We start from the raw sequence: 26867 nt of genomic DNA on the forward strand, positions 1-26867 counted from the left end.
ACGCATGCTTACCTTAGCTAAAGCTAAATACTACTCAAATCTCATCCGCCTCAACAAAAACGATCCTAAATTTCTGTTTAGTACAGTAGCATCGCTAACCCAACAAGGGACTCCTCCCAGTAGCTCCACCCACTCGGCAGATGATTTTATGAATTTCTTTAATAAGAAAATTGAACTCATTAGAAAGGAGATTAAAGACAACGCATCCCAGCTACAACTGGGTTCTATTAACACAAATACGACTGTATATACGACGGACACTGCCCTCCAAAATAGTCTCTCTATTTTTGATGAAATAACATTAGAGGAATTATTACAGCGTGTAAGTGGGATAAAACAAACAACATGTTTACTTGACCCACTTCCTGGGAAACTTATCAAGGAACTGTTTGTATTATTAGGTCCATCAGTGTTAAATATTATAAACTTATCACTTTCCTCCGGCACTGTTCCCCTAGCATTCAAAAAAGCGGTTATTCATCCTCTGCTCAAAAGACCTAACCTCGATCCTGACCTCATGGTAAACTACCGACCGGTCTCCCACCTTCCGTTTATTTCCAAAATTCTCGAAAAAACTGTTGCACAGCAGCTAAATGAACACTTAGTGACTAACAATCTCTGTGAACCTTTTCAATCCGGTTTCAGGGCAAATCACTCTACGGAGACAGCCCTCGCAAAAATGACTAATGATCTATTGCTAACGATGGATTCTGATGCGTCATCTATGTTGCTGCTTCTTGATCTTAGCGCCGCTTTCGATACCGTCGATCATAATATTTTATTAGAGCGTATCAAAACACGTATTGGTATGTCAGACTTAGCCTTGTCTTGGTTTAACTCTTATCTTACTGACAGGATGCAGTGCGTCTCCCATAACAATGTGACCTCGGACTATGTCAAGGTAACGTGCGGAGTTCCCCAGGGTTCGGTTCTTGGCCCTGCACTCTTTAGTATTTACATGCTGCCGCTGGGTGACATCATACGCAAGTACGGTGTTAGCTTTCACTGTTATGCTGATGACACTCAACTCTACATGCCCCTAAAGCTGACCAACACGCCGGACTGTAGTCAGCTGGAGGCGTGTCTTAATGAAATTAAACAATGGATGTCCGCTAACTTTTTGCAACTCAACGCTAAGAAAACGGAAATGCTGATTATCGGTCCTGCTAGACACCAACATCTATTTAATAATACCACCTTAACATTTGACAACCAAACAATTAAACAAGGAGACTCGGTAAAGAATCTGGGTATTATCTTCGACCCAACTCTCTCGTTTGAGTCACACATTAAGAGTGTTACTAAAACGGCCTTCTTTCATCTCCGTAATATCGCTAAAATTCGTTCCATCTTGTCCACTAGCGACGCTGAGATCATTATTCATGCGTTCGTAACGTCTCGTCTCGATTACTGTAACGTATTATTTTCGGGCCTCCCTATGTCTAGCATTAAAAGATTACAGTTGGTACAAAATGCGGCTGCAAGGCTTTTGACAAAAACAAGAAAGTTTGATCATATTACGCCTATACTGGCTCACTTGCACTGGCTTCCTGTGCACTTAAGATGCGACTTTAAGGTTTTACTACTTACGTATAAAATATTACACGGTTTAGCTCCAGCCTATCTCGCCGATTGTATTGTACCATATGTCCCGACAAGAAATCTGCGTTCAAAGAACTCCGGCTTATTAGTGATTCCCAGAGCCAAAAAAAAGTCTGCGGGCTATAGAGCGTTTTCTATTCGGGCTCCAGTACTCTGGAATGCCCTCCCGGTAACAGTTAGAGATGCTACCTCAGTAGAAGCATTTAAGTCCCATCTTAAAACTCATTTGTATAATCTAGCCTTTAAATAGACCCCCCCTTTTTTAGACCAGTTGATCTGCCGTTTCTTTTCTTCTCTCCTCTTCTCCCCTGTCCCTTGCGAGGGGGAGTCGCATAGGTCCGGTGGCCATGGATGAAGTGCTGGCTGTCCAGAGCCGGGACCCCGGGTGGACCACTAGCCTGTGCATCGGTTGGGGACATCTCTGCGCTGCTGACCCGTCTCCGCTCGGGATGGTTTCCTGTTGGCCCCGCTGTGGACTGGACTCCCGCTGATGTGTTGGATCCACTGTGGACTGGACTTTCACAATGTTATGTCAGACCCACTCGACATCCGTTGCTTTCGGTCTCCCCTAGAGGGGGGGGGTTACCCACATATGCGGTCCTCTCCAAGGTTTCTCATAGTCATTCACCGACGTCCCACTGGGGTGAGTTTTTCCTTGCCCGTATGTGGGCTCTGTACCGAGGATGTCGTTGTGGCTTGTACAGCCCTTTGAGACACTTGTGATTTAGGGCTATATAAATAAACATTGATTGATTGATTGATTGACTTCAAGTTATTACAGTATGTCTCTATTTACATATTCTTTTAATTGATTTTGGCCTAAGGGGGCACATTTCAATTACACACACTTGTTATTACATATGTTGACCAGAGGGGGAGCACTTTTAAAACCGACACAGTCAATTTGAAAAATCCCTCCTTTTTGCGACCACCCTAATTTTGAAATATTTCACCACCAGGGGTGCAAATGAGAAATTTTCTATTAGATGCAATGGTTTTCCATATTGGGACCATGATTTATGTCCTAACTTATGGAAGGTACTTTTCCTTGTTGATGTCTCAAGTAAGGTAGAAATACAAGAACAAACACACACACACACCTGAGTCTGCAGGTTGACCATGTCAGCCTCCATCTCGTTGTTGGACTCGTTGAGGTCGCTGATTTCTTTGTTCAGCTGCTTGATGTCCTCGTCGCTGTCGAGAACTAAAGGTGAAAAGGACACAAAACACATTCAGGCGCACTCTTAAAGCAACAGTACGTAACAACGCCGGGTTTCTGAATGCAACTTAAACCCGTTTTAAAGCCATGTCCTACTGAAGGTGGTTGTTATAAAGAGTCAAAAGCATACATGCAGATAAAATTGGAGGCATTTGACAATAATAATGTCGAATAGTTGAGATGTTTACATTAAATGTGGCCAAATTCATCATTAATGTAGTCATAATATTAGGGATGGGAATTGAAAACCGGTTCTTTTTTGGCATTTTTTTTACATTTTTTCCTAAAGGATTCCACTAACGGTTCTTCCGGGTGAGGATGACGTCAAACAGCAACATGGCGCTCCCAACTTTGCCGACATTTTTACAAGACGAACAAAGCTGACATGCTGAGGTTAGCATGCTAATAGTAAACATGCTTCAAGTACCAAAATATGTGACTCTGGGCTGTATACATGTAAAATAGCTGACAAAGCTAACATGCTATGACAAAGCTAACATGCTAACAGTAAGTCTGCTTCAAGTACCAAAATATGTGAACCGATAAAGAACCGAATCGTTAAGAAAAATTGAAAGTGGGATCGGAACCGGAAAAATCTTATCAATTACTATCCCTACATAATATATAATAACAACAATGCAAGTAACACTCTCAAACGCAATAAACATATTTTTCACGACTGTAGTATTTTTAAAAGGTAAACAAACCTCACAAAGAAAATAGAGTTCAAATATTTGTTGCACTTCAGTAAATATTTAACGATATTGGAAAAGATGAGGTTGGATGGTTTGTTTTGTTGTCTTTTTTGTTGCCAATTGTGTGACATTTGTAATGCCTGTCGTACTTTTTGTACAAGTTTGAAATAGGAATAAACATGATCCATCGGTTTGATCAAACATTTTCTAACTATGAAATAATGCAAGTAGGTATCATTCCTGTTGATATCGTATCGTATGATATCGTATCGTATGATATCGACATTGGTATCGGACAACACTTAAAGGGGAACTTCACTTTATGAGAGACAACAACACACAATATACACATGGCAAATATGTATATATAATGTAGTAACAGACACCTTCATAACAATATGTAATATGTTTTATATACACACTGCAAGTATATATATAATGTAGTAACAGACACCTTCATAACAATATGTAATATGTACAATATAAACACTGCAAGTATATACATAATGTTGTAACAGACACCTTCATAACAATATGTAATATGTACAATATACGGTACACACTGCAAGTATATATATATATATATATATATATATATATATATATATATATATATATATATATATATATATATAATGTAGTAACAGACACCTTCATAACAATATGTAATATGTACAATATACACATTGCAAGTATATATACAGTACAATGTAGTAAAAGACTTGCAAAACAATATCTAATATGTACAATATACACACTGCAAGTATATATATAATGAAGTAACAGACACCTTCATAACAATATGTAATATGTACAATATACACATTGCAAGTATATATACAGTACAATGTAGTAACAAAGACTTGCAAAAAAATATGTAATATGCACAATATACACACTGCAAGTATATATATAATGTAGTAACAGACACCTTCATAACAATATGTAATATGTACAATATACAGATTGCAAGTATATATACAGTACAATGTAGTAACAAAGACTTGCAAAACAATATGTAATATGTACAATATACATAGGGATGATGTTTGATAAGAAATTATCGAGTTTGAGTCTACTATCGAATCCTCTTATCGAACCGATTCCTTATCGATTCTCTTATCGAGTCCAGATAGGTTGTTGTATATGGAAAAAAACACACAATATTTGGTTTAACAAAAGCTCACTTTTATTATATAAGAAAACAATTTAATCTAATAAATAAATAAATATTGACTGTTACCCCCCTAAAAAAATAAAATAAAATAAATAAACATTGACTGTTGTTACCCAAAGTATATGAAGTGGGATTTTTCAGAAAAACAAATATATACAGTAACACAAAAACAACGTCTCTGTGATCACTATAGGTGTATAAATAATAATATAGTGTTAAATAAAATCAGTCCCTTGGGCACAAAACTGGAAATAATACAGCTCTCCAAAAAGTGCAATTCTTAAAGATTAAAGATTAAAGTACCAATGATTGTCACACACACACTAGATGTGGTGAAATTTGTCCTCTGCATTTGTCCCATCCCCTTGGGGAGCAGTGTGCTGCTATTTGACATAACTGTTTATGATGCTTTGACATTTTTGCACTTTAAAGAAAGAAAGAAAATTCTATGAAGAGAAAAGTTGTTTGCAAATGTGGTTACAATGCTAAAAAAATTAAAAGTTAAAGCTAAAAAAAGAAATACACTTTATTGAGTTAACATTATTTCTTTATAGGGGGAAAGATGTTACGAGCTAGGGAATATAACAACTACACTACCCATCATGCAATGGGAGTGACGAGCATGCGCGGTAGCCTCGAAAAGTGTTGTTGCATGTCGTCACCCGTGAAAGTAAACGTCAAGAACTTAGCCAACACGCCTCGTCTGCTTTTTTTATAATTAGACAGACAACACATATACAGTGTGAAAAACAAAAGTTAAAAAAGGGAGATGTGTTGTTTATATATGTATGTGCTGCGGTTGCTTTAAGAACGTTGCGCCAGCTGCCGTAAAGGAGGTGCGTTGCTAGCCTGGTTGCTATGTTTCCGGTGGGTCGTAAAAGTGTTCTTCATGAGTTTGTACCCTGCTCAAATCTCTCAGTAAAGTTATTCATTGGATTATACCTTTTGTTTTGAACTTTATTACACCTTGGAGCGCTTTTTCCAGTCCATTGTTTTCCTGCTTTCGCTATCTGCGCCTAATGACTGAGCTACATGACTGATTTATTGTGATGTCACACGGAGCATTTCTGGTCGGGACGGGATTCGTTCCGAGGGATTCGAATAAAGAAGCAACTCTTTTTCCTTACTCTAGTGGTCTCGATAACGGGTACCGGTTCTCAAAAAGGGATTCGAGTCCGAGGACTCGGTTATTTTCTTATCGAACAACCGGGAAAACCGGTTTCGAGTATCATCCCTAAATATACACACTGCAAGTATATATATAATGTAGTAACAGACACCTTCATAACAATTTGTAATATGTACAATATACACATTGCAAGTATATATACAGTACAATGTAGTAACAACGACTTGCAAAACAATATGTAATATGTACAATGTACACAGTGCAAGTATATATATAATGGAGTAACAGACACCTTCATAACAATATGTAATATGTACAATATACACACTGCAAGTATATATACAGTATAATGTAGTGACACACACCTTCATAACAATATGTACAATATACACACTGCAAGTATATATATCATGTATAAACAGACACCTTCATAACAATATATAATATGTACAATATACACACTGCAAGTATATATATATATATATATATATATATATATATATATATATATATATATATATATATATATATATATATATATATATATATATATATATATACACTACCGTTCAAAAGTTTGGGGTCACATTGAAATGTCCTTATTTTTGAAGGAAAAGCACTGTACTTTTCAATGAAGATAACTTTAAACTAGTCTTAACTTTAAAGAAATACACTCTATACCAGTGATCCTCAACAGGCGGACCGCGGTCCATGTCCGGACCCAGCGACGTGTCCGTCCGGACCCAGCACGAATAATAGTAAAAAAAAAAAAAAATTTTTTTTTTTTAAATAATTATAATTATTATAAAAAAATATAATAATTGTATTTATCTTTGAGTTATCGCTAGCGCAAGTCAACGTTCTTTGCTGTTTTTAGTCAAATATCTCCACGTTTCGTTTACACTTCTCCGTGTCTCACTCACTCCGTCTCTCTCTTTCTCTGTCTGAGAGAGAGAGAGAGAGAGAGAGAGAGAGAGTGAGAGTGAGAGAACGCCACTCTGATTGGCTGTGGAATCAGCCAATCAGAGTATGGGTGTCATCTCTATCACAACGATGCGCTGATAGGCTGTTACCACCTGGGTCATACAGCGCTCATGCCACATGCATGGAACACAGTTGTCTCATATCGCTACTTCGTTAACTGTTCACTCGTCAGTCACTGAATGTGAATCAAATCACAATGGCATGCTCCAAGTCGGCTCAGGCTGGTAAAAGAAAGGTGGACAGGGAAAACCGACGTTTCAAGGAAGAATGGACAGAGCAATATGTTTTCATCCTACCTACTGGCCATCACACCTTTTGTGCCAAAGTTCAAAGTCTTGGCTTCAACCCCAAGAGCCCAATTCCCCCATTCAGCAGCTGTGTTTTACACAATGGGGATGTACTCTACCATAGTTATATTTGCACATGAATGAGATCTGTTGAGGTCATTTGTTTACCAGGGATAGGAGGGTTGTGTTTAAAAGTATTTATTTTTTGTTAAAACTGAAAGTTTTATTTAAGTTCTTATTTATTTTTGTTTCAAAGAAAATCTTTCATGTATTTTATTGGATATTTATTTTATTTTTGTTAATTTTAAGAAAATGTTAAACTACTACGTACCTCCTGCTACTATATAAGCTTGACCGACAATAAACGGACCCAGCCTGTTTCAAAATAACATTTGTGGACCTTCAAGATTTGTACTTGAGGACCCCTGCTCTATACATTGCTAATGTGGTAAATGACTATTCTAGCTGCAAATGTCTGGTTTTTAGTGCAATATCTACATAGGTGTATAGAGGCCCATTTCCAGGAACTATCACTCCAGTGTTCTAATGGTACAATGTGTTTGCTCATTGGCTCAGAAGGCTAATTGATGATTAGAAAACCCTTGTGCAATCATGTTCACACATCTGAAAACAGTTAGCTCGTTACAGAAGCTACAAAACTGACCTTCCTTTGAGCAGATTGAGTTTCTGGAGCATCACATTTGTGGGGTCAATTAAACGCTCAAAATGGCCAGAAAAAGAGAACTTTCATCTGAAACTCGACAGTCTATTCTTGTTCTTAGAAATGAAGGCTATTCCACAAAATTGTTTGGGTGACCCCAAACTTTTGAACGGTAGTATATATATATATATATATATATATATATATATATATATATATATATATATATATATATATATAATGTGGTAACAGACACCTTCATGACAATATGTAATATGTACAATATACACACTGCAAGTATATACAGTATATATATATATATATATATATATATATATATATATATATATATATATATATATATATATATATATATATATATATATATATATATATATATATATATATATATATATATACTTTTTAAATACACCAATGGTGCAACTAGACACATCCTCAGTGATGTAACCTAGGATCACAGGGGGGTTTGGGTCTTTCAACAATCAGACCCCCTCCCCTAGGCGACCCAGCTAGGGTTGATCAGGCCTCAGCCGGTGTCCAGGTAGCGCTACTGCCCTACATGCCACGCCTCTCCCCTCCTGATCCACAGCCACCTTGATGCCACTTCTGCTGCATCTGTGGCTAACTTCATGGCCCTTCGCTGGCTGGCCCCTGTTATGCCAAGCATTCTGTAGGCCCTGTAGAGGGATTTTCCCACAAACCTTTGACATCCCACTTCAACGGGCCGGCACATCGCTCGCCACCCATTGCTCCGACACTCCTCCACAAGCTGAGAGTACTTTGCGCTCTTCCTCTCATTGGCCTCCTCCATACGGTCCTCCCAAGGCACTGTGAGCTCCAGGAGGATTACCTGCTTGGAGGCAACTGAGGTAAGCACAATATCTGGCCTTAGTGTTGTTTTGGCAACCACGTCAGGGAACTTCAACTGCTTGCCCAGATCAACTGACAGCTCCCAGTCGCATGCTGTTGCCAACAGACCAGAAGAGGTGTTCCGGGCAGCCAGTGTTGACTTCTCCCCAGCTCTGATGAAAGCGGTACTCTTTACTGGGCGGAGGCTCTTGCTGTGACTGACTCCCCTGCAGATGGTATCGGCTATGGCCTTCAGGACCTGGTCATGTCGCCAGCGGTACCGCCCTTCACCCAGGGCTTTCGGACAACAGCTTAGGATGTGCTCCAAGGTTCCTCTCCTCTGGCAGAGGGGGCACGCTGGTGTCTCCACCCTCCCCCAGGTGAAGAGGTTGGATGGACTTGGCAGCACGTCATAGACCGCCTGGATCAAGAACTTTATCCGATGGGGTTCGGCTTTCCAGAGCTCGGTCCATGTGACCTTGCGCTCTGCTGCTTGTTCCCATCTGGTCCAGGCGCCCTGTTGCCGCATTCCCGCCATCTGGCAGGCTCGCCTTTCCTCAACTCCTGCTCGCACCTCCTCGAGGATCAGTGACCTCTTCTCTTTCCCCTGCGCCTTATCATAGCGAGGTGTTCTTCTGCTACCTCAGCCAGATCTCCCCTGCGCCACTGTTCCCACCAACACCCTTTGCCGTAGCCTTGCCTCTGCGACATCCACAGCCTCGGCAGCTCTCCACTTCCGCCCCGTCCTGACTTCAATCCCAGCCTGGGCAACTTTTGGGTCACTGGACTCCCGATATTGTAGGAGTTCCCTGGTCCGTGTCACCATGAACTCCTCGCTCAAGCTGCTGATGGGGAGCTTCAGCTTGTTATTGTGCCCGTATAGAGCAATGCTGCTCAGGCTTCGCGGCAGTCCCAGCCACCTGCGCAGGAACCTACTGACCCTCATCTCAAAGCCTTCCACCATTGAAATGGGGACTTCGTACACCATGAGGGGCCAGAGGATCCGGGGGAGAATCCCGTGCTGGTAAATCCAGGCCTTGAACTTGCCAGGAAGGCCAGACTTGTCCACCACGGTCAGCCAGGTCTCCAGGTCTTGGTTGGTCGATTTTGTGGAGGCTACGTCTCTCAGGCTGCAATTGAACACCTTTCCTAAGCTCTTCACAGGTTCCTCGGTGAGTGATGGTATTTTGGTGGTGCCAAGTGAGAAGCAGAACTTGCCAGTAACCTTCCCTCTCTTTAGCACAAGGGACCTCGACTTGGCCGGCTTGAAGCTCATGCGAGCCCAGGAAATCACCTCCTGAAGGCCATTCAAGATCCACCTGCAGCCTGGGACAGATGTAGTGGTCACTGTCAGGTCGTCCATGAAGGATCGGATGGGTGGCTGTCGGACTCCAGACCTGGAGTGGGGCCCTCTGCACGAACTTCTGCAGACTTCACCAGCATGTTCATGGCGAGTGCAAAGAGGATGACTGAGATTGTACAGCCAGTGATGATCCCCTTTCCAAGCCTGTGCCAGTCGGAGGTTGTTTTTCCGGAGGAGACTGTCAGATGGAAGTTGGCAAAATAGTCCAGAATGAGGTCTATGAACTTCTTTGGGATGTGATGCCGGTTCAGTGCCTCTTCGACCAGCTTGTGGGGTATGGATCCATAGGCATTTGCGAGGTCCAGCCACAGAACAGCCAAGTCCCCCTTGTTCTCCCTGGCTTCCCTGATGAGCTGAGTTACCACGCCTGTGTGCTCCAGAAATCCAGATACCTCTGGGATCCCTCCTTTCTGGACTGATGTATCAATGTACGAGTTCTTCAGGAGGTAGTCTGTCAGTCGCCTGGCAATGAGGCTGAAGAAGATCTTCCCTTCAACACTCAGCAACGAGATGGTTCGGAACTGGTTGATGTTCTGAGACTTTTCCTCCTTTGGGATCCACACACCCTCTGCCTGTCTCCACTGGTCTGCTACCTTGCCCCTCCTCCAGATCACCTTCAGGATTTTCCAGAGTCTGCAGAGTAGTCTTGGGCAGTTCTTATAGACCTTGTAAGGTACTCCACTGGGCCCTGGAGCAGAGCTCGTTCTAGCCCTTCGGACCACCTCCTGGATCTCCTTTCAGCCCGGCTCTTTCCCATCGAAGTCTAGCGTTGGTGTTGGTGGTTTGATCAAGGACCTGCAGGGGCCTAGGTCTTGCTCTCTACATCCATCGCTGTAGGTTTGCTTGAGGTGGTGGTCGACCTCAGCTTTGGAGCAGGCCAGTTTACCGCTTCGCTTCTATCCTAGCAGCTGTTTTGTGACTCCAAATGGATTTGCCAGAAAGGCAGCTCTCCTCCTGGACCTTTCCTTCCTCCTCCTCCTATGCCACTCTGCTCTCCTTAAGGTCATCAGCTTCTTGCGGATTATACAACGTAGCTCCGCAAGAGGCCCCCTATCCTCTTCACTTGCAACCTTGAACTGCTGCCTTAAACTCTTCAGTTCCTGCCTGAGCTGCTGGATTTTACTCGCTCTATTGTTCATGATGTAGGGGGGCTTTGCTGCCCACTTCTCCTCAAGTCCAAACCTCTCTGCAGCGAGGCTGATGATGATTGTGGTCATCGTCTTGAGGCGTCGATCAGCTTCCCCTTTGGCTGTTGTTTCCAAGATGGTATCAGCATCTTCATCAAACTGGAGCCACTCTTTCTCCTTGCTAGCTTGGGGCCACTTTACCCGACGATGTTCTGATGTCCTGTGTGCATCTGGTGGTTGCATCACCTGGAGGCTCCGGGCACTGTGGGGTGACTCCGGGCCTGGCTCCTCCTGCGTCTCACCAGGCGTAGTTCCTGTGCGCTGTGATTCTACCACCTTCTGCATACACTTCATCCTGGCCTGGTGGATCCGCAGGCCATGTCGGTTCTTACATACCTTCCCACATATGCATTCCATAGTCGTCGTCGTGTTTCCATTGCCATGTGTCGTTATCCTTTGATCCGTCCAGTGGGATTCTCTTCCGCCGCCCCTCTCGGGAATCCCTGGGGGTATATTTCCCGTAGGTCGATTCGTAGCTTGTTGTGGGTTCCTTCCTCGCAGAAGGTGCAGCTCGGGATGCTAACCCTCACTGCCCCGGTGCCGTCTTTCTGGGCTGTCCACTGTCTCTCCAGCTGTCACCAATCTGTACTTGGTGGTCAACCAGACTGTTCCTGGTAGTCACTGGTTGTCCCAGAAAAGCAACTTTTTAAATACACCAATGGTGCAACTGGACACATCCTCAGAGATGTAACCTAGGATCACAGGGGGTTTCGGGTCTTTCAACAATCAGACCCCCTCCCCTAGGCTAGGGTTGATCAGGCCCCAGCCTGTGTCCAGGTAGCGCTACTGCCCTACATGCCACGCCTCTCCCCTCCTGATCCACAGCCACCTAGATGCCACTTCTGCTGCATCTGTGGCTAACTTCATGGCCCTTCGCTGGCTGGCCCCTGTGATATATAATATATATATATATATATATATATATATATATATATATATATATATATATATATATATATATATATATATATATATATATATATATATATATATATATATATATACATATACATATACACACACAAATATATATATATATATATATATATATATATATATATATATATATATATATATATATATATATATATATATTGGTAACAGACACCTTCATAACAATATGTAATATGTACAATATACACATTGCAAGTATATATACAGTACAATGTAGTAACAAATACTTGCAAAACAATATGTAATATGTACAATATACACACCGCAAGTATATATATAATGTAGTAACAGACACCTTTACAACAATATATAATATGTACAATATACACACTGCAAGTATACAAATAATGTAGTAACATACACTTTCATAACAATATGTAATATGTACAATATACACACTGCAAGTATATATATATGATGTAGTAACATACACCTTCATAACAATATGTAATATGTACAATATACACACTGCAAGTATATATATGATGTAGTAACAGACACCTTCATAACAACAAGTAATTTGTACAATATACACACTACAAGTATATATATAATGTAGTAACATACACCTTCATAACAACATGTAATTTGTACAATATACACACTACAAGTATAGTGTGTAGTAATCATTGCAGACTTGGTAATAAACAACAAAGACGACTATTTTTGGACAAATGAGGATTCACAACCTTATCTTTTTGAAGCTGAATATACTGAGGATAAACTACTGCTTCTAGAAGCGAGCACACAGGAAGAGTGAGACGTTGGAGCAGACGGAAGCCGAGATAGTTAAAGAAAGTGACTCGAAGCTGCAAAATGTGGAATTTGAAGCCAATCAATTTCGACATAAATGGAGTGCTTACCCAAATAAACTGGAAAAACATATGGACCAAACAGACAACTGTCCATCGAGTGAGTCACTTTAATATCGATCATGATACAAGCAGCACGTCATGTATGTTATTACAACTACAGTACATACGCTGTCTGACTAGCGGTGTACTAACAAAACATGAAATAATACTTTACAGATACTGTAATATGATTGTTCATATTTTTCACTCAGTACAGATTGGTGTCCTATCACATTGTTGTGCATTACAAACTCAAACGTGTTTGTGGTGTCATGAAGTAATTGTCCTGTGTTTATGAAGTACTTATACTACATTTGGATAGGGAAGTTGGTAAACATGTCTCACCATCACTGGCCCGGAACTTGGTGCTCAGATATTCTTCTGAGGGAAACTTGGCTTTCTTCTTGGCATACAAAGCTCTGGGGCATCCTGAGAGGCTGCACAAATACACACATTGTAAAAAGTCAACACACAATGTAGGAAGTAACACACATTGTAAGAAATAACACACATTATAAGAAGTAACACACAATGTAAGAAGTAACACACATTGTAAGAAAGAACACACATTGTAAGAAGTCACACACATTGTAAGAAATAACACACGTTGTAAGAAATAACACACATGTAAGAAATGACAAAAATTGTAAGAAAAAACACACATTGTAAGAAGTAACACACAATGTAAGAAGTAACACACATTGTAACAAGTAAAATACATTATAAGAAGTAACACACACTGTAAGAAGTAACGCACATTATAAGAAGTAACACACATTATAAGAAGTAACACACATTGTAAGAGGTAACACACACTGTAAGAAATAACACACATTATAAAAAGTAAAACACATTATAAGAAGTAACACACATTGTAAAAAGTAACACCCATTTTAAGAAGTAACACACATTATAAAAAGTAACACACATTGTAAGAAGTAACACACATTGTAAGAAGTAACACACATTGTAAGAAGTAAAGCACATTGTAAGAAATAACACACATTGTAAGAAGTAACACACAATGTAAGAAGTAACACATATTGTAAGAAGTAACACACATTGTAAGAAGTAACACACACTGTAAAAAGTAACACACAGTATAGGAAGTAACACACATTGTAATAAGTAACACACAGTATAAGTAACACACATAAGAAGTAACACACAGTATAAGAAGTAACACACAGGATCTGAAGTACCGGTAACACACAGTATAAGAAGTAACACAAAGTATAGGAAGTAACCCACAGTGTTAGAAATAACACACAGTATAGGAAGTAACACAGTATAAGAAGTAACAGACCATATAAGTAACACATTGTAAGAAGTAACATATAGTATAAGAAGTAACACACAATGTAAGAAGTAACACAGTATAAGAAGTAGCACACATTGTAAGAAGTAACACACAGTATAAAAAGTGACACACTGTATAAGAAGTAACCCACAGTAGAGGAAGTAACACACAGTGTAAGAAATAACACACAGTATAAGAAGTAACACAGTATAATAAGTAACACACAGTATAAGAAGTAACACACATTGTAAGTAGTAACACACAGTATAAGAAGTAACACATCATAAGAAGTAACAAATATTGTAAGAAGTAACACACATTGTAAGAAGTAACACACAATATAAGAAGTAACACAGTATAACAAGTAACACACTGTATATGAAGTAACACATATTGTAAGAAGTAATACACATTGTAAAAAGTAACACACATTGTAAAAAGTAACACACATTTTAAGAAGTAACACAAATTGTAAGAAGTAACACACATTGTAATAGGTAACACAAATTGTAAGAAGTAAAACACTTTGTAAGAAGTAACACACATTGCAAAAAGTAACACACATTGTAAGAAGTAACACACACTATAAGAATTAACACACAGTATAAGAAGTAACAAACAGTATAAGAAATACCACACACTATAAGAAGTAACACACATTGTAAGAAGTAACGCACATTGTAAGAAGTAACACACAATGTAAGAAGTAACGCACATTGTAAGAAGTAACACACATTGTAATAAGTAACACACAGTATGAGTAACACACATTATAAGAAGTAACACACAGTATAATAAGTAACACACGGTATACAAAGTAACACACAGTAAAATAAGTAACACAAAGTAGAGGAAGTAACACACAGTATAAGAAGTAACACACAGTATAACAAGTAACACATTGTATATGAAGTAACACACCCACCGTAGAACAAGTAACACACAGTATAAGAAGAAACACACATTGTAAAAAGTAACACACATTGTAAGAAGTAACACACAGTATAAGCAGTAAGACACATTATAAGTAATAACACACAGTATAAGAAGTAACACCCAATATATGATGTAACACACACTATAAGAAGTAACACCCAGTATATGATGTAACACACATTGTAATAAGTAAAAACAAATTATAATAAATATTAAACTATATAAGAAGTAACACATATTATAAGAAGTAACATATACTATAAGAAATAACACACATTGTAAGAAGTAACACACATTATAAGAAATAACACACATTATCAGAAGTAACACACAATATAAGAAATAAGACACAGTTTAAGAAGTAACACACATGGAAAAAAGTAACACAGTACAAAAAGTAACACAGTATAAGAAGTAACACACTGTATACAGTAAGTAACACACAGTATAAGAAACAACACATTGTATAAGAAATAACACACAGTATCAGAAGTAACACACCGTATAAGAAGTAATACACAGTATGAGAAATAACACAATATAAGAAATAACACACAGTATAAGAAGTAACACACAGTATAATAAGTAACACATATTATATAAAGTAACACATATTATATAAAGTAACACATTATAAGAAGTAACACACAGTAAAATAAAAAACACAAAGTATAAGAAGTACCAGACATTATAAGAAGTAACACACAGTATACGAAATAACACACAGTATAAGAAGTAACACACAGTATAATAAATAACCCACAGTATAAGAAGTAACACACATTATCAGAAGTAACACACAGTATAATAAATAACCCACAGTATAAGAAGTAACACATATTATAAGAAGTAACAAACTGTATAAGTAACACAAAGTATAAAAAAATAACTCACCGTATAAGAAATAACACACAGTATCAGAAGTAACACACAGTATAACAAATAACACACAGTATAAGAAATAACACAATATAAGAAATATCACGCAGTATATTAAGTAACACACATTATAGAAAGTAACACAGTATAAGAAGTAACACACAGTAAAATAAATAACACAAAGTATAAGAAGTACCAGACATTATAAAAAGTAACACACTGTATAAGAAATAACACAATATAAGAAATAACACACAGTATAATAAGTAACACACATTATAGAAAGTAACACAGTATAAGAAGTAACACACAGTAAAATAAATAACACAAAGTATAAGAAGTAACAAACATTATCATAAGTAACACACAGTATAATAAATAACCCACATTATAAGTAGCAGACAATGTAAGAAGAAAAAGACAGTATAAGAAGTAACACACAGTATAAGAAGAAAAACACAGTATAAGAAGTAACACACAGTATAAGAAGAAAAACACAGTATAAGAAGTAACACACATTGTAAGAAGTAGTACACATTATAAGAAACAACACACATTGTAAAAACTAGCAAACATTCCAAGAAGTAATGCACATTGTAAGAAGTAATACACATTAAAGGAAGTAACACACAGTATGAGAAGTAACATACAGTATAAGAAGTAACACACATTGTAATAAGTAACACACAGTATCAGAAGTAACACAGTATCAGAAGTAACACACAGTATCAGAAGTAACACAGTAAAAGAAGTAACAAACAGTATAAGAAGTAACACACAATAAGAAGTAACACACGGTATACTAAGTACACAACTACTTGGAGTACACAAATAAGAAGAAGTACTACACAGTATAAGAAGTAATACACATTGTAAGAAGTAACACAGTATCAGAAGTAACACAGTATAAGAATTAACACATATTATAAGAAGCAACACACATCATAAGAAGTAACACAGTATAAGAAGTAACACACAATATAAGAAGTAACACAGTATAAGAAGTAACAAACAGTATAAGAAGTAACACACAATATAAGACGTAACACAGTATAAGAAGTAACACACAGTATACTAAGTACACAACTACTTGGAGTACACAAATAAGAAGTACTACACAGTATAAGAAGTTATACACATTGTAAGAAGTAACACTGTATCAGAAGTAACACACAGTATAAGAAGTAACATATTATAAGAAGCAACATACATCATAAGAAGTAACACAGTATAAGAAGTAACACACAATATAAGAAGTAACACAGTATAAGAAGTAACACAGATCGGTAGGTTGGAGTTCAAATCCCAGCCGAGTCATACCAAAGACTATAAAAATGGGACCCATAACCTCCCTGCTTAGCACTCAGCAACAAAGGGTTGGAGTTGGGGGTTAAATCACCAAAATGATTCCCGGGCGCGGCGCCGCTGCTGCCCACTGCTCCCCAAGGGGATGGGACAAATGCAGAGGACACATTTCACCACATCTAGTGTGTGTGTGACAATCATTGGTACTTTAATCTTAATCTTTAATATTATAAGAAGTAACACACAGTATAAAAAGTAACACACAATATAAGAAGTAAAGAAGCAACACACAATATAAGAAGTAATACACATTATAAGAAGTAATACACATGATAAGAAGTAACACAGTATAAGAAGTAACTCACAATATAAGAAGTAATACATATTATAAGAAGTAATACACAGTATACAAATTAACACAGTGTAATAAATAACACCCAATGTAAGAAGTAACACAGTAAAATAATTAATAAACATGATAAGAAGTAACACAGTATAAGACGTAACACACAGTATACGAAGTAACACGCATTGTAAGAAGTAACACACAGTAAAAGAAGTAACACACATTACAGTATAAGAAGTAACACACATTATAAGAAGTAACACACAGTATATGAAGTAACACACATTACAGTATAAGAAGTAACACACATTATAAGAAGTAACACACAGTATATGAAGTAACACACAGTATATGAAGTAACACACATTGTAAGAAGTAAAGAAGCAACACACAATATAAGAAGTACTACACATTATAAGAAGTAATACACATGATAAGAAGTAACACAGTATAAGAAGTAACTCACAATATAAAAAGTAATACATATTATAAGAAATAATACACAGTATACAAATTAACACAGTGTAAGAATTAACACACAGTAAAATAAGTAATACACATGATAAGAAGTAACACCGTATAAGACGTAACACACAGTATACGAAGTAACACACATTGTAAGAAGTAACACACAGTATAAGAAGTATCACACATGGTAAGAAGTAACACACAGTATAAGAAGTAACACACGATATAAGAAGTAATACACATCATAAGAAGTAATATACATTATTAGAAGTAACACAGTATAAGAAGTAACACAGTATAAAAAGTAATACACAGTATAAGTAACACACAGTATAAGAAGTAACACAGAGTATAAAAAGTAATACACAGTATACAAAGTAACACGCATTGTAAAAAGTAACACACAGTATAAAAAGTAACACACATAAGAAGTAACACAACATATAAGAAGTAACACACAATATAAGAAGTAATACACATGATACAAGGTAACACAGTATAAGAAGTAACACACAAATAAGAAGTAACACACATTATTAGAAGTAATATACATTATAAGAAGTAACACACATTATAAGAAGTAACACGCAGTATAAGAAGTAACACACAGTATAAGAAGTAACACACAGTATAAGAAGTAACACACAGTATAAGAAGTAAGACACATTATAAGAAGTAAGACACATTATAAGAAGTAACACACAGTATAAGAAGTAACACAGAATATAAGAAGTAACACAGTATAAGAAGTAACACGCAGTATAAGAAGTAACATACACTATAAGAAGTAACACAGTATAAGAAGTAACACACAGTATAAGAAGTAACACAGTATAAGAAGTAACACACAGTATAAGAAGTAACACAGTATAAGAAGTAACACAGTATAAGAAGTAACATACAGTATACTAAGTACACAACTACTTGGAGTACACAAGTGATTACAGAAAGCAGAGAAAAAGTACATCTTTAGTGTTAGAAACCTAAACAAGCGCAAAGTAAACGTTTATTTCCGATCGACACTTAACTTTATTCTTAGTTGAGTTTGCCTTTAGGGCTGCTGGTCTTTCAAGTAGAGGAAGCTCCTTTTTAGCTACTCCCCAAAGACAGTCTCCCGTAAAAGATACGAGAATAATCGATTCTACAAAGGAATCCTCACTTACAGGATTGTAAAATTCTCCTTTAACACGAAATGAATGTCTAAAACTGCTCTGGCAGTGGTTTGGAGTTCCAGAGTGCTGATTGGCTCACTTTGCTGTCAATCAAAAAGGGATTTGAGGCCGAGCCCACTTTGCATGCACCTCCAGAGACGCTCCATGTTTGTGGGTGGGGCAAAGCCAAGGATTGGCTGCAGTGAACAAAAACTATGCTCCTCCACTGAAGTCAATGGACGCTCAACATGTTTAACGCACTGAACGGGAAGAAAGTAGCGGATTGTGAACAAAAGTTGAACGCATTGTAGCGCATAGTCAATGGAATATAAACAAAAAGTACATATTAGACCACTTTTTATACTTTATGGCAGGAGTGTCCAAACTTTTTGACTGGGGGGCCCAAAAAATTTGTCCGACTGCATGCAAAGTAACTATCCATCCATTCATCCTTTTTCTACCGCTTGTCCCTCTTGGGGTTGCTGGAGCCTATCCCAGCTGTATTTGGGCGGAAGGCGGGTACAAACACACACACATATACATACATATATATATATATATATACATATATATATATATATATATATATATATATATATATATATATATATATATATATATATATATATATATATATATATATATATATATATATATGTATATATATATATATGTATGTATATATATATATATATATATATGTATGTGTATATAAATATACATACATATATATATACATATATATATATATATATATATATATATAGGTATATATATATATATATAGGTATATATATACACACACAAATATATATACATATATACACATATTTAAACACATATATATATATATATATATATATATATATATATATATATATATATATATATATATATATATATATATATATATATATATATATATATATATATATATATATATATATATATATATATATATATATATACACACACAAATATATATACATATATACACATATTTAAACACATATATATATATATATATTGATTGATTGATTGATTGATTGAGACTTTTATTAGTAGGTTGCACAGTGAAGTACATATTCCGTACAATTGACCACTAAATGGTAACACCCGAATAAGTTTTTCAACTTGTTTAAGTCGGGGTCCACTTAAATTGATTCATGATACAGATATATACTATCATATATACTATCATCATAATACAGTCATCACACAAGATAATCACATTGAATTATTTACATTATTTACAATCAGGAGTGTGGAGGGGGGGTGGGGTGGGGGGGTGGGGGGGTGGGGATATGGACATCAAGTAGTGGACATAGAGAGAGAGAGAGAGAGAGAGAGAGAGAGATCAGAAGGCATAAGAAAAAGAATCTGCATTTGATTGTTTACATTTGATTATTAGCAATCCGGGGAGGGTGTTAGTTTAGGGTTGTAGCTGCCTGGAGGTGAATATATATATATATATATATATATATATATATATATATATATATATATATATATATATATATATACATACATATATATTAGAGATGCACGGTTTGCGGACACAACCGCGGAGTCCGCGGATAAACCGCGGGTCGGGCGGGTGACATGACGAAAAAAATAGATTTTAAATAGATTTGGGCGGGTGGCGGTTGAACCAATTCGGAAATATATACACAGTTAAATGTTGTTACCCACATACGAAAAACGAGCAGCACTCTTTGAAACAGTCAATTATTCTGGAGCTGGAGCTAATGGCGCATCACAGAAAAAGAAAAGGATTGACTTCACAGAATGGGAGGAGGATACACCTGTGCTTGTCTCGACGGATCAGCAGAGGAAAATCTACTTTCCTTTTGGGAGAAACAAGGACAATCATTCCCACGACTACAACACCTTGCCAAGAGAATCCTATGTGTCCCAGCAACAAGTGCCGCAAGTGAGCGCTCCTTCAGCGCAGCAGGGCGCATTTTAGAGGCCAGGCGCTCTCGCCTGAATCCTGGCACTGTAGATGCCATTTTATTCCTGCATAGTGCTAACAAAAAAAAAGTAAGTAGACATACGGTTGGATATATTAATTAATTTATAGGCTATACCAAATAAGCCCATGTCTAACCTATATTGAGTTCGGTCTGCTGAATAATTTTGATGGTTACGTGTTTGGGCGCACTACAATGCAAAGGAATTAAGGCAATTGCGTTGTTTATTGTGTTTTTTTTCTATTGGAGATATACTACTGTGTGTTAATTATTTGGCCTCGCTTTCAAGTGAAGCGCATCTCCGATTGGCTACAATGTAAGGCTATTTAGCCTGCTTTGTTTGTCGCCACCGTCTATTTTCATTATAATTCAAGTTTGATGATAAAGTGCAGTCTGATGGGTTTGATTTCCCCCCTTCAGCTATTTTCCTTGGCCAATAAGTTGCAGGTAATTTATTATTATTATTTATTTAATTTATTTTTGTTTAAATAGGGATGACATATATGTTATTGTGTAATTTAAGTTTGTGCGCGTGATTGACAGCCTAAGGCTTATGAGGCACATTTTTTATAAATTTTTTAATTTCAACTTACATAAACGTATGAGCCTATGCCTACAACATAGGCTATGTGTTTATCTTTATTTTCCTGCCTGTCGTTGACAATGGAGATTGTCTGATATTTTGTCATGGCTGCAGATCAATCAATAAAGGTTCATCTTTGTCGCGAAATTGTTCACTGTTTCACTGTGCACCCCGCCCTCGTCCCTATTTGAGCATTATAACGTTAACAAGTTAATATTCATTGAAATAAATTCAGAAAATGTTTTTTACATAACGAAAATATAGGCCTAGTCTTTCTAAAACATTTTTTTAACTTCTTAAAAGCATCGTTCTGCTTGCTGCAACTGCGCACACAAAGTGTGAGGAACGCACTCTTGATCTGAGGGCATTGGCAACAATAGTCAACACTTTCTTAATGGAAATGACAATAATATTATAATAATGATAAATAATATTATCACACATTAATATCTCTTAGCCACTAATGCGTGGCCAAGAGATATTAATGCGTGGCACGCATTGAATGTCTCTGCTGCATTGGATCAGTGTCCTTTTGTTTAACAGGCAAAAGCTTTCTAACCTCACTAATGCCTTGCATCGTCTATATTAGATATATAACAACGGGCGGGTGTGGTTTTGATAAAATGTTGGTTCGGGTGGATGGCGGGTGGATGACGACTTTTGTGATGCGGTTGCGGATGAAATAACTGCCTATCCGCGCATCTCTAATATATTTACATATACATACATACAATATATATACATATACATACATACATACAGTATGTATACATATACATACACATACATATACACACACATCCAGTATATACATATATGCACATATATATATACACACATATATATATATATATATATATATATATATATATATATATATATATATATATATATATATATATATATATATATATATATATATATATATATATATATATATATATATACATACACATACATATATTTATTATATATAGATACATATACACACACATATATATATATATATATCTGTATATATATATATATATATATATATATATATATATATATATATATATATATATACATACACATACATATATTTATTATATATAGATACATATACACACACATATATATATATATATATATATGTATATATATATATATATATATATATATATACATATACATATATATATATATATACATACAAATACACACACATATAAATATAAATATACACACACACACATATATATATATATATATATATATATATATACACAGTATATGTATATATATATATATGTATATATATACATATTTACATATATACACACACACATATATATACATACATACATACTATTAGAACAATATTATGGATATATAATTAATATATTTGGATATTAAGAGTATGTGAAAGTTCAACTCCTATCTTGTTTACTTCTGACAACCTCCTTAAAGTTTTGTAATTAATCAGAAATATCAAGCAGCTAAATATTGTCTAACATGGATAAGTGTGGAGAGGGTTTTGCATTTTCCCATCATGCTCTGTAATGGATTCAAACAAATGTAATTTAGATTTTTTTCATGCTGATCGGACGTTTTTTTAAAAATGTATACTATCCACAGAGTTCAATTAGCAGGATGTGTTATGTGTTGACTTTTTGTGCTGGTTGAATTTTTTTTACACACCAATGACTAGGGAAGGTTGTTTGGATTCGGCCGTATAAGTTAATGCGGTGCAAATATACATACATTGATGTACAGTTAATAGCTGCTGACTTAGGTTACTTTCGATGGCTACCAGATGGTGACAAAACGGCAGCGATCGGGCCGCTGACTATTTGTATATTACATAACAACACCGCGCCATGACCAAACCCTTCCTGGACTTGCAGGCACAATGAAGTTGCCAGCGGGCGGTAGTTTGGACACCCCTGCTTTAGGGGAAGCTGACTTGCAATCTTAGAGCAATCGCCCTTTGGTCCCAATACAACTTTGTCACTTCTGATAAATACCAGCTTTTAAAGCCTGAAGTATTGGCCGATACTGATCTGATATCAGCAGGAATCATACATATTTGTATCATTTAGTAGTGTGGAATGTTAGAAAGGGTTTGATCAAGTGAAATTAGTCAAACAGAACAATGGTACAGAACCCAAAACCAGTGAAATTGGCACATTGTGTAAATGGTAAATAAAAACAGAATACAATGATTTGCAAATCCTTTTCAACTTATATTCAATTGAATAGACTGCAAAGACAAGATATTTAACGTTCGAACTGGGAAACTTTGTTATTTTTTGCAAATATTAGCTCATTTGGAAGTTGATGCCTGCAACATGTTTCAAAAAAGCTGGCACAAGTGGCAAAAAAGACTGAGAAAGTTGAGGAACGCTCATCAAACACTTATTTGGAACATCCCAGAGGTGAACAGGCTAATTGGGAACAGGTGGGTGCCATGATTGGGTATAAAAGCAGCGTCCATGAAATGCTCAGTCATTCACAAACAAGGATGGGGCGAGGGTCACCACTTTGTGAACAAATGCGTGAACAAATAGTTTAAGAACAACATTTCTCAACCAGCTATTGCAAGGAATTTAGGGATTTCACCATCTACTGTCCATAATATCAGCACGTAAGCGATAATATTACGGACCTTCAATCCCTCAGGCGGTACCGCATCAAAAAGCGACATCAGTGTGTAAAGGATATCACCACATGGGCTCAGGAACACTTCAGAAAACCACTGTCAGTAACTACAGTTGGTTGCTACATCTTTAAGTGCAAGTTAAAACTCTACTATGCAAAGCCAAAGCCATTTATCAACAACACCCAGAAACGCTGCCGGCTTAGCTGGGCCCGAGCTCATCTAAGATGGACTGATGCAAAGTGGAAAAGTGTTCTGTGGTCTGACGAGGCCACATTTCAAATTGTTTTTGGAAACTGTGGCCGTCGTGTCGTCCGGAACAAAGAGGAAAAGAACCACCCGGATTGTTATAGGCACAAAGTTCAAAAGCCAGCATCTGTGATGGTATGGGGGTGTATTAGTGCCCAAGGCATGGGTAACACACATCCGTGAAGGCACCATTAATGCTGAAAGGTACAGACAGGTTTTGGAGCAACATATGTTGCCATCCAAGCAACGTTATCATTGACGCCCCTGCTTACTTCAGCAAGGCAATGCCAAGCCATGTGTTACAACAGCGTGGCTTCATAGTAAACGAGTGCGGGTACTAGACTGGCCTGCCTGTAGTCCAGACCTGTCTCCCATTGAAAATGTGTGGCGCATTATGAAGCCTGAAATGCCACAACGGAGACCCCAAGACTGTTGAACAACTTAAACTGTACATCAAGCAAGAATGGGAAAGAATTCCACCTGAAAAGCTTCAAAAATTGGTCTCTTCAGTTCCCAAACGTGTTGTTAAAAGGAAAGGCCATGTAACACAGTGGTAAAAATGCCCCTGTGACAACTTTTTTACAATGTGTTGCTGCCATTAAACTCTAAGTTAATGATTATTTGCAAAAAAAAAAGAAGTTTCTCAGTTGGAACATTAAATATATTGTCTTTGCAGTCTATTGAATTGAATATAAGTTAAAAAGGATTTGCAAATCATTGTATTCTGTTTTTATTAACAATTTACACAACGTGCCAACTTCACTGGTTTTGTAGTTACGAAACACCTATTTATTATTAAACCGTCTAGAATGGACGTATGCTGTCTTTAAGTTGAAGTGGACATGCACCTGGGGATAGGTTGATTGGCAACACTAAATTGGCCCTCGTGTGTGAATGTGAGTGTGAATGTTGTCTGTCTATCTGTGTTGGCCCTGTGATGAGGTGGCGACTTGTCCAGGGTGTACCCCGCCTTCCGCCCGATTGTAGCTGAGATAGGCTCCAGCGACCCCCTGCGACCCCAAAAGGGACAAGCGGTAGAAAATGGATGGATGGATGGAGTGGTGATTGTTTTTTGGTGACACCTAGTGGCCACAATCATTGATTAAGTAAAGTTCATAAATGTATAAAATAGTAAATAACCCCTGGGCCGCACTTTGGACACCCCTGCTTTAAATCTTCATAAAAACACACAATAAAATATTCTATCAGCTAATACTTGTTTTTTTTTGGTTTTTGATGATATCAAACTGATATTTGATATCAATATGGGATCGTGACCCTGCTGGTGTTGCCGTTTTTCGCAAACAACAACGACAAACGTGGTAAAAAAATGTCCGCTGCCATCAGACTTTACGTAACCTCCTACTTGTTTTTCCAGCAGGTATCGGACTGATGTTTGATATCAACCTTTAGCTAACGAGCATGTTCGTGTGGTGCTCGCCGCCCACCTGCGATGCGTGAGGAAGCTGCCGTTGGCGTGTCCCGAGCCGTCGCATCCCGGCGTGGGACACGTGGGTCCTTCGGTCTTGAAGGCCTTCCAGTTGAAGGGGGTCCCGTTGAGGAGACCCTCCTTCTGCCTGCGGGCCGCCAGCGGACACCCGTAGGCGCTGCGGTGCGTGGCGTACTTGCCGCTGATGTGGCCCAGACTGTCGCAGCCCGGCACTGGACATCTGCGCCGGGAGGGGAAGAGAAGAGAGCGAGAAGACGCACGGGTTAGACGTCATCGAGAAGATCTCCCTCCAAGTCAGCCATTTTGATGCTAGCATGCTAACAGTAAGACTACACCACTGTTTGTGTGCAATGCAACATGATACTGGATGTACTTTCACTTTCACTATGTGCAGCTCAATGTCTGGGCCTGACCGATAGTCACGTGGTCGCTACGTCTGCTCGCCTCTGCATTGCACGCTAGCGTTTACCCTCGGCCTCGCTAAAAAGCAGACAGTAAGGCTTTTTCTGAGCGGTACGAACTTTAAAAGCTCCGAGTCCTCCTGGTTGTCCTTGGTAGGAGTTTTAATTCCACTTTTCTTGGCACGCGGGCACCCAGAGAGACT

The 26867-nt window shown here is 37.6% G+C and overlaps 1 protein-coding gene across 6 annotated transcripts in view; it reads right to left on the reverse strand.

Annotated features, from left to right (window-relative positions):
• Nucleotides 1–26867, reverse strand: part of LOC133653482 (myelin transcription factor 1-like) — a 154999-nt gene that overhangs the window by 16927 nt on the left and 111205 nt on the right. For all 6 annotated transcript variants that reach the window (XM_062052795.1, XM_062052796.1, XM_062052793.1 and 3 more), the window contains 4 exons: nucleotides 26785–26865; nucleotides 26262–26483; nucleotides 13328–13419; nucleotides 2703–2806 (listed from right to left, as the gene is read on the reverse strand). In XM_062052795.1, coding sequence (XP_061908779.1) covers nucleotides 2703–2806; nucleotides 13328–13419; nucleotides 26262–26483; nucleotides 26785–26865 — 499 coding nt within the window. The remainder of the gene's footprint in view (nucleotides 1–2702; nucleotides 2807–13327; nucleotides 13420–26261; nucleotides 26484–26784; nucleotides 26866–26867) is intronic.

Source organism: Entelurus aequoreus, linkage group LG07 (assembly GCF_033978785.1).
Source record: "Entelurus aequoreus isolate RoL-2023_Sb linkage group LG07, RoL_Eaeq_v1.1, whole genome shotgun sequence".
Classification (NCBI taxonomy): domain Eukaryota; kingdom Metazoa; phylum Chordata; class Actinopteri; order Syngnathiformes; family Syngnathidae; genus Entelurus; species Entelurus aequoreus.